This window comes from Gekko japonicus, unplaced genomic scaffold (genome assembly GCF_001447785.1).
Source record: "Gekko japonicus isolate JY-2015 unplaced genomic scaffold, Gekko_japonicus_V1.1 scaffold2884, whole genome shotgun sequence".
NCBI lineage: Eukaryota > Metazoa > Chordata > Lepidosauria > Squamata > Gekkonidae > Gekko > Gekko japonicus.
In genome coordinates this window covers 72090-82494 of record NW_015172633.1, presented here as the reverse complement: position 1 = coordinate 82494, position 10405 = coordinate 72090, and the positions used below count along the sequence as shown (strand labels likewise).

Sequence of the window (10405 nt, the reverse complement as noted above, 5' to 3'; positions counted from 1 at the left end):
TGGCAAGTGCTTCTGTAGAATACTGGTAGTGAGCTAGAGACAGTGGGCATTGAGAATGAACAGGAAGGAAGGCTGGAAGATTCAGAGGGGGAGCAAGGACGTGAAGGGGAAAACTAGAGTGGTGGAAGGGAAAGTAAACAGATAGATTGTGAGGAGGAAGTTTCCCTCCCTTGTGAGTTTCCCTCTTGTAAGACACTATTGTTAATGCACATCACCCAGTAAAGTATACACTGATGGAGCAAACAGGAAAATTAATAATTCCTTTTTAACTTAACGTATCTGTTCACAGTTTATTAGCTACAAATGTTTGTCTTCATTTTTCATGACCCTGCCCCACTCCAAGAGATCTTGATTCATTCATTAAATGGTGCTCAAACAGAACAGTTGCTGCTTTGAGAGAAGGGCTCCCACAGAAAGGTCAAATCCGAGACAGAGGAAATGCCTTTGTTTACAAGTTCTCCCACTTCCCAGCTGGGTCTCCATCCTGAACTGTCAATGATGATGTTGCAGAGAATCTGAATTGACTGGAGGATGTGCATAACTGGTGGCAGTTGGCCATGCTCGTATTAAAGATGTGAACAAATGAGAAGCTTAAAAAGGAAACTTTGTACCTTTCTTCATAGTCTCCAAGTGATAATGGAGAATGTAGGGAAGGCGATATCCTGGATTTTGCATGCTTACCGTTCAGTATGCATCAATACTTAGTATGCCAATGGCTATGCATAAGCAGCAGTTCCATAGGAGCTCAAAAAAAACCCTGAAGAGCATGATGTTGGCTACAAAATCAGCTACCGAAGAATCTCCACTTCCTTTGTAAAATAAAAATTGAGCGCTTTGGGTTGCGAAGATACTCATGAAAGAACATGGGGAATACTTGGTGAAATCTCAGAAGCATTACTGATGTGAGCAGGGAGCAGGCCAGGGGAGATTCCGGGTTGGAAGAGTGGCTAGGAGTGCCCAGCAGGTGTGCTAGTCAGTGGCATCACTGGCCAACACTGGGTATAGGCTTTGTGCTCAAAAAAATGGTAGCTGAAGTACCCTTTGGGTCGTCATGACCTGGATCCCACCCTAAATCTCTGCTCACAGAAGGACTGCTGTCAGTGGAGGGCAACTTCTCTGCCTTTCTTCTCTTTCTGCAGCCAAAATGTGTCGTTCCCCCCCCCCTCAGGCTACTCCTGTCATACATGGGAGTCCCCCAGAAACAGCACAAGGGGGAGGTCTGCTGCATGAGGGAGGGAACCAGCAAAAATTGTTCCCCTTTGTGCACATGGAAGTGATCACTGGAATTCAACCCCGTATCACTTGAACATATTCTGGCTGAATTTCCTTGGCATGTTGCCTATGTTGAACAACAACAAGCCAATGTGAAGATTTTATCTTCTGGAGATCTTATTTTTAACAAGGTATATCCTCCCTCTGGGTCTTTTAACTCTTCTATTACAGTTAAACGTTGATGAGTTATATAAATCACGACACCTTTTTTCTTCTCTGCAGATGAGGCTGGCTGCATATACTTTGCCCAATTTCTTATTTAAAATTTTCTCATGCACCTTTTAACATGAGTCTCTTGCATACAAATTATGGATAAATTTTGTTTCTTTAACCAATTAAATGTCTTAGATCATTTAGATGGGGAGTTTAGGCCGTTAATATTAACTGATAGGACCTTCATAGTATCCATTTCTCTCAATAAGTTGCAGCTTCATCGAGTTTGTCTTCTTCTTTATTTAAATCTTCTTTTCCTTTTCTCAATTCTTTCGATTCTTCTGGTTCTTTCCCAGTTAGTTCACTTGCCAGAAGTATGTGGCCTGTGTTGAACAACTTCACGCAGCCCTGTTCCATTCTTCTATTGCCCCAAGGGACTTATTTTGGGAAGTGATACCGTCTCTGTAGTAGGTACATGTCAGCAACCTGACAGCACATTCTGCATCCATGCACACTCTGCATCATTGCCTTCTGTTTTTCTCGAAGATAATTTCAGAAGATAGCTGGGTTGGTCGATCATAGAACAACTAGATTCAACCAACAAGATTTTCAGAGTATTCGCTTTTGAGAGGCAAAGCTCCCCATATCAGGTGAGGGACGCTTTGACTCTTGAAAGCTCATACCGCAAAAATCTTGTTGGTCTCTAAGCTGCTACTGGACCCAAATCTAACGGGCCTGTTTTTCTGTCTCCTTTCTATATAGCCAACGCATGATCTGTGCTCACATGTATACCTTTGTTGCCTTTTTGTGTTTCATGAGTTATTGTGCGTACACTCAACTTAATTTTTTTCTCATTCGTGCCACTTAATGCAAAACGAACAGCCGGTGCCAGGGAGTGGGGGATGCATACATGGAGCCCCCTAAACCTGTATTTTTGTTGTTGTTGCAGAAATCTGTAGCTGCAGTATCCCAGTGATGTGAAGTTATCTGGTGACCAAGATGTCTCTTTTACCAGGCGAAAATTCAGACTATGACTACAGTGCCCTGAGCTGTGCTTCGGAGGCCTCCTTCAATCACCCTTTCTTTGCTGAAACAGATGCGCTCAAGGGAGTCTTCTACCAGCGAGCCAAGCTAATCCATCCTGGGGCAGACCTTTACGAAAGCATTCGCCCAGAAGACCGAAAACATCACATCATCATCAACGTGGGAGGGTTTAAATACTTGCTCCCATGGACCACCCTTGATGAGTTCCCCATGACCCGCTTGGGCCAGCTGAAATTTTGCAACAACTTTGACGACATCCTCAATATTTGCGATGATTATGACGTGACCTGCAACGAGTTCTTTTTCGATCGCAACCCCGGGGCGTTTAGGACCATCTTGACTTTCCTGCGGGCAGGGAAGCTTAGGCTCTTGAGAGAGATGTGCGCGCTTTCGTTCCAAGAGGAGCTACTGTACTGGGGGATTGAGGAAGACAACTTGGAATGGTGCTGTAAGAGGAGGTTCCTGCAGAAAATGGAGGAGTTCGCGGAAATGAACGAAGCAGAGGACGACTTCGTAGACGGAGAAAACCCTTCCGAAGCAGTGGAGGAGACGAAAGCTGGCCTCTGCATGAAAAGGCTGCAAGACATGGTGGATGCCCACGAGTTCTTGTATTGTGAGAGGTGTTTGCCTGCTTATCAGTGCTGTTTGTGACAATTACTGCTGTTAACTTGTCTATCAGCACCATGCCTGGCTTAAGGGAAGAGGAGGAGAGAGTAAGTTGAACTTAGAGTTGGGGGACAAAACTCTGTGGTAGACATATAAATTGTCAACTCTGGTCACTAACTATGGAGAATAAAGATGGCTTCCTAGTCATCTGTGATGAGGGGGAGGGGGCTTTGTAAATTGGAATAAAGCTGGGATTTTAAAACAAAAGGGATAGCATCAGTGTGTGATAGATCACCAATATACATGTAGTGTGCATATGCCTAGTAAACATGAGTTTATGGCTTTGTAAGGTTTCTAGGTACTTTACTTCCAATTAAATTATCAGGGGGGAATCCAGAGGGCAGCTTCCTGCACTGGGAGTTTGTGCTCTAGCAAAATGGATGTGCATGGGCCATTAAAAAAATCTTAATACATTTTCATCCCATCCTTCCTCCAAGAAGCTCAAAGGTAGCGTACATGGCTCTCCTTTTCTCCATTTTATCCTCGCATCAACTTTGTGAGGTAGGTTAGGCTGAGAGGCAGTGACCGGCCCAAAGCTCACTCTGTAAGCCTGACAGCAGAGTGGGAATTTGAACCCAGGTCTCCCAGATCCTAGAGCTGCACTGGTTTACGCTGGGTTTTGTAGGGTATTCTTTTATGTGGGCTGCAGTATCTGTACTGCCCATAGTGTTTTGTATAACTGGGATACTGATATATCTTCCATGCAGCTTTTAAAGCTGAGATGTGCTTGCCGTGGCTCAGAGGTAGAGCATCTCCCCAGCTTCAGATCCTGGGTTCAGTCCCTAGTTTAGGAACAGGTAGCAGGTGATGTGAAAGACCTCTACCAGAGAACCCTGGAGCCGCTGCCAGTCTGGGTAGATAGGACCGAACTTGATGGACAATGGTCTGATTCAGTATAAGGCAGCTTCATGTGTTCCAGTGCCTGCCACCCCTACCTCCAGATACTCACATTTAGTAACCACCGACAGTAACTTGTGATTAAGTCCTACTGAAAGCAGTGCAGTGGAACTGTTACAACTAAGTTAACCCCTTGGGTGAGGGCAGTGGCATGCTTCACCTGTGTCAGAGCCCAGCGGAAGATATGCTACAAGCATTCAGGGCCAGAGGCTACTAACATGGGTCCAAGACAGAGAAGAGTCATTGTTAGGACAGACATTGTTAATGGGTCCAAGACAGAGAAGAGTCCATTGTTAAGGAGGCATCCAGGAGCACTCCCAAACTCCTCACCTCCGGCACTGGCACCAACGGTGCCACATCGAAGATTGGGAGCAGGATCCCCAGCCCCGAACCACCCTGAACCACCCTGACCCAGGCACAGGACCTCCGTCTTCGTCAGATTCAGTTTCAGCCGACTCAGCCTAAGCAAACAAGCCACGGCTTGTAATGCCTGGTCTAGATCTTCTGGTCTGGAGTCGGACTGGCTGCCCAACATCAGATAGAGCTGGGTGTCATCAGCATACTGGTGGTGACACCCCAATCCATGCCTCCGCGCAATCTGGGCAAGGGAACGCATATAGATGTTAAATAGCATTGGCTCCTTGAGGCACTCCACAATCTAGTAGGTGCCTCTTGGACTGCTGTTCCGCTAGTCCCTGACCTTGGAGGAAGGAAGCGAGCCATTGCAAAACCCTGAATCCCAATGTCGGTGAGGTGACGGACCAGTAACTGATGGTCGACTGTGTCGAATGCCACCGACAGGTCCATCAGCATCAACACCGCTGATCCGCCTCAATCCAGATGCCTACGAAGGTCATCTGTGAGAGCAACCAGTGCCGTCTCTGTCCCGTGGCCAGGACAAAAGCCGGACTGGAAGGGGTCTAAAATGGAAGTGTCCTCCAAAAAGCTCTGTAGCTGACTCGCTACCGCCCTCTCTATTAATTTGCTCAAGTAGGGCAAATTGGAAACCGGCCAATAGTTGGCCAATTCAGCCGGATCCAAGGATGTTTTTTTCAACAGAGGGCAGACTACTGCTTCCTTAAGCACCCCGGGGAACTGTCCCTCAATGAGGGATTTGTTGATGATCTCCCTCAAGGTGCCTCGGAACCCGTCACAGCCAACTTTAATTAGCCATGACGGGCACGGATCAAGGCAACATGTGGTAGGGCGAACAGCTAGGAGCAGTTTGTCAACTTCCTCTAGGCTGAGTGGGTCGAAATGATCCAGAACTAAAATCGAAGACGTGCATGGAGCCTCGAGCTCGCTCACTGTATCAACTGTGGCAAGGGAGGTCACGGCGGAGTGACAAGACCTTATCTGCAAAATGGCTCAAAAATGCCTCAAAGCCTATATCCGATTCCCTAGCACCTACCTTCCCCCCCCAATTTTAAACACAAACATCTTAACAACAAAATGAATTCCAACATACATAAAATCAGATAGAACACAACAAATACAGTGGAGCAAACTATGGATGTGATGTTAAGTCCTATGCTCATTAAAAGCAGGAAATAAAATATACTGTTTCAGGAAATATAGATTGAACAATCGGGGGAAAAGAAACCTATGTTTGGAGGGGATTTCCCCACCTTTATGACATTTCATTCCCTCCAAAGAAGAAATGAGAGGCATCCACTTGTCCAAAAAATGAGATGACTTAGAATATGGATCTGTAGGGTTAACTGTTACTGAGATCTTCTGCATAACCGTAAGGTCCCAAGTTTTAACCTTCCTCAATGTTGAAGATGGAGGTTTACCCTTCTTCCTGTTTGTTGCAATACACAAATGTTCCATCGCCAATAAGGCTGAAATAAGCTTAAGTTTTGGTGTATCAATATCTTTGGAATCTTTCTACAGAAAGGATGCAACTTTTGTGGGGTAAGAAACCATCTTGACCAAAATTTGAAAGATAAAGTTTGAATATTTAGTGCCTCTGAGGTGAATGCATATGATGTCCAGATTTATGCCAGTCATAATCAGTTAAGAAAACCCCAAGATCTCTTTCCCATATATTCATAACTGTTATCCTATTCTAATTAATGGTTCCAGTTAACATTATAGTACGGTTTTGAGATAATGCCTTTATCTGCCAGATCGGGGGCAAGTATCAGCTTTTCAAATGCTGTATTTGCCCCTGTTGACTTTAGTAAAACCTGCAGTACAATAAATATTTCTAATTTGGAAATAAAAGAACCAAGGAATTTTCATGTCTGGAAAGGTTTTTCCCCAAGAAATGACCATTAGATTATAAAATGTGATATTTATAACAACCATGATGAAGCCATTCAGAGATTATATTTGTTTGCTGTCCCCATCACCTACCACCTGATGCTTTTAACTGGAAATGCTGGGGATGGAACCTGGGACCTTCTGCAAGGTGAGCAGATGCTCTACCACTGAGCCATGGCCCTTCACTAAAGTTCCCAGAAGGACAAGTTTGCTGAGTGTGAGGACAAGGATTGGTCCTTGGAGTCAGCCGACTGATTGGTGGGGCCATTGTCCAAGCTAGGTGCCACTTCTCAGGCAGTGAATTCCACCTCCAGTGTTTGTTGCAGTGAGACAATGCAGGAGACGTAAGGTGCTGGAATGAGAATCCTGGTTCAAGGACATCAGTACATGCACTATTGCTATGGGTATGCCGGTATTACATCCGTGCTGCTGCATCAGACTTGTTAAGTGGGGATGACATAACAGCATCATTAAACACAGACATTTGGGAATCCAGGTCTAATCATGTGAACGTGCATAGAGAGGTGGTCATCATAAAGCTGAAATGGCAAATACTGTATTAGCACCACTTCCCCTCAGTCACTAGGAAGTGGGAGCATGGTAGCACTCAGCATAGCAAATGATAAGGGGTCATAAACGATCATCTCTTCATATGTTTGCAGCCATGGTATTTTAAGTGGCTAGTACCTTTTAGTCATCTGTTCGTTCCATTGCTACAAGCAGGACAAAAGTTATACCACATTAGTGGCATATTAAAATAGAGTAGCTGTTTCTGTCAAATGTGATCCAAGATATAAAGCAGCACTAAAGTAAATCTATTCACAGTCGGGCAACTTGCTGAGTCAGTCCTTTCAGAGGGTTTCATGAGAATTCTGGCAGTTCCCTCCATTCAAACTGCATGTTAGAAATCTTAATTTCTCCCCCCTTTTGAGCATTATGTTCTTTGGTGTTTGCAAATTGCGGCATCTGTTACCCTAGCATAGCATTTTCACACTCAGTTTTGCACAGTTCAGGGTGCTGGGAACTCACCACAGGGGACAGTAAATATGGTCAGGAAAGAAAGCTAGGGAACACTTTGTGATGGCTTCATGCTACCTGCGTGTATGTGCTACCACAGAGATTCCTGGAGTGAAAACATAATGTATCAGGCATCAAAAAGGTATATTTTGTAAAACCTTTGGAAACACTCAACTTGAATATCAGTGGGAGAAGTGTTTGGACTGTGAACTAACTTTATAGCCAGTACAGCTATTCCATTGAATTACAGTTCTGGCCAGGGGTCATTTCGCAGAAAAAGAGGTGCAGGAGCTTATTAGCATAACTCATTAGCACAACTTATTTGCATATGCCACACCCCCTGACATCACCGGAAGTCTGTCAGAAAGCAACACCCACCGCTTAGGCTCCACTGGACTGTTTTGGATTGCTAGCTATTGGGGGGGGGGACGTGCAGATCTGTCCTCGCAGAGGACGGAGAGCTTGTACCGTAATAAAACTTGGTTTTAAAGGTTCCAGTGGACTGTTTTTTTTGGGGGGGGGGGCTCTGCAGCTTACCTGGCTGCTTCTTGCTCTGACAGGGCTGCTGGGAGCAGGGGATGGGGCTTGTTGCATGTGCCCACCCCCCTGGGCGCTTTACTGCCGGAGCTCCGCTCCTGTGCGCTCCTGCAGGAAATGACCCCTGGTTCTGGCACTTCATTAATGCAGCCTCTGTCAACTTGCATGCTAATCAGGCTAGTTCTCGTTCTGTTTGTTTAACTGCTGGTATATGGTGATGGCTGACGGCTTTGGAGGTTTTTTATAAAGGGATGGGACAGATGTACGGAAGCTAGGTACTATTAACCATGGTTCTAAGTGGAACCACTATATATGGAGACAGCCCTGAATTTTGGAGGGATGATGGCTTGCCTGATCTCATAGTAGCTGAGCAGGGTCAGCCACAGTTAGTACTTGGATGGGAGACTCCCAAGAAAGACTGGGGTTACTGTGGTGAAGAAGGGAGTGGCAGACCACCACTGCTCATTGCATGGCTTGAAGACGCCATGGTCCTGGGGTCGCCATGAGTCAGTTGTGACTTGACAGGACAATGGCTCAGGGGTAGTGTTCATATTTTATACGCAGTAACCCCAGGTTCACTCTCTTAACATCTCTAGAACTTTCTGTGCCAACTGGGGTCGCCATGAGTCAGTTGTGACTTGGCAGGACAATGGCTCAGGGGTAGTGTTCAGATTTTATACGCAATAACCCCAGGTTCACTCTCTAACATCTCTAGAACTTTCTGTGCCAGAAGTCCTGAACAGGATCAGTGGTAGACCATAGGCTTTGCATGGCATGCAAAAGGTTCAGTCCATGGAATCTCCAGGGGAAAGGTCTCAGGTGGCCGATGGCCCAGTTCCTTGGAGAGTAGCTGCTAGTGAAAACAGGCAATGCTGAGCTATTCTGGATATACATTTTCGTGTGCACACACACTTCTTCAGATACATAATATGCATGCACACGAACGCTTATACCCAGAATTAAACTTTGTCTTAAAGGTGACTCTGGACTCAAACTTTGTTCTGCTGCTTCAGACCAACACGGTTGGCTACCCACCCGAATACTGGGCTAGATGGACTAATGGGCAGCTTTGTATGTTCAGTACCAAATTCTTTGTATGTTCACTACCAAATTCTGGGAACAAACAACAGTCAGGGCTGTCACTCATACAGCTTGCCTGTGTGCTTCCCAAGAGGCATTTGGTGGGCCATTTTTTAGGAACAGAATGGTGAAATAGGTGAAGCTTGCTGTGAAGAACCAGGGACATTCTTAGAAAAGACGTTCCTGAAACTTTACCGACTACTTGACGCTCACACAATATCCTTTTCTCCTTCCGTTCCAGGGTGAATGTTCTCAGATGTGCTACAACATTTTCATAGTGGAATCTGTCTGTGTGGGATGGTTTTCCTTGGAGTTCCTTCTGAGGCTCATCCAGGCTCCAAGCAAGTTCACTTTTCTGAGGAACCCGTTAACCCTGATTGACATAGTGGCCATCCTGCCCTATTACATCACTTTGTTATTAGATACCACTTCGGTGAGCAGTAACAAAAAGCCAACCTCTGGCAACATCTACTTGGACAAAGTTGGCCTGGTGCTCCGCATACTACGTGCCTTGAGGATTCTGTATGTCATGCGACTGGCCAGACACTCCCTAGGCCTGCAGACACTGGGGCTCACTGCCCGTAGGTGCACCCGTGAGTTTGGCCTCTTGCTGCTTTTCCTTTGTGTAGCCATTGCACTCTTTGCACCTCTCTTGTATTTGATTGAAAATGAAATGACAAACTCTCAGGAGTTCACCAGCATCCCTGCTTGCTATTGGTGGGCCGTGATCACCATGACAACAGTGGGCTATGGGGATATGGTACCCAGAAGCATCCCAGGCCAGGTGGTAGCACTAAGCAGCATCCTGAGTGGTATCCTTCTCATGGCCTTTCCCGTTACATCAATCTTCCACACGTTTTCCCGTTCATACATTGAGCTAAAGCAAGAGCAGGAAAGAATGATGTACAGGAGGGCACAGTTCTTAATGAAAACAAAGTCCCAGTTAACCAACGCATCACAAGGGAGCGACATACTTCCAAGTATCTCTTCAGAGACCAGGGACAACCGCTGAAATGGAAGTTTCCACATCGGCCTGTTGCTGAGCAAACAGTAACATTTCAGCTTGGCATTTGCTTCGAGAGGCATTGGGGAGATTTGTATTGTAGAAATAACATGCAAAGGGATTTTAGCCATTCAGAAAGCAGAGTCTTATTTTATTGTAATGCATAGTAGCATTATTATTTGAGGAGGTGGTTCTGAATCAATTGCACAGTTGATGTGCAAGATTATAAAAGTAATTTATTATTTTTTAATATATAGTAATAGGCTCTGCTAACCAAAAGGAAAATAGTGTAAAATGAGCATAGCTCTTGCAACATAAAAAGGCAAGCCCTTTTCCAGGAAAACAACTGTGAATATCAATATTTTGATCATTCTTTTAATTGACTTTTTTGTTGTTTATTTATACCAGTCCGTGTGAATTAGAACCTCTCACGAGTACCAAATTAATCCTTGGGAGGAGTAATTCCCT

The 10405-nt window shown here is 45.2% G+C and overlaps 1 protein-coding gene across 1 annotated transcript; it reads left to right on the top strand.

Annotated features, from left to right (window-relative positions):
• The first annotated feature begins 2424 nt into the window (after positions 1 to 2424).
• On the top strand, positions 2425 to 9946 carry KCNG1 (potassium channel, voltage gated modifier subfamily G, member 1). The gene is given in 3 exon segments (XM_015421694.1): positions 2425 to 3061; positions 3064 to 3182; positions 9176 to 9946. Coding segments are annotated over 3 exon segments (1527 nt in total).
• The last annotated feature ends 459 nt before the right edge of the window (positions 9947 to 10405 follow it).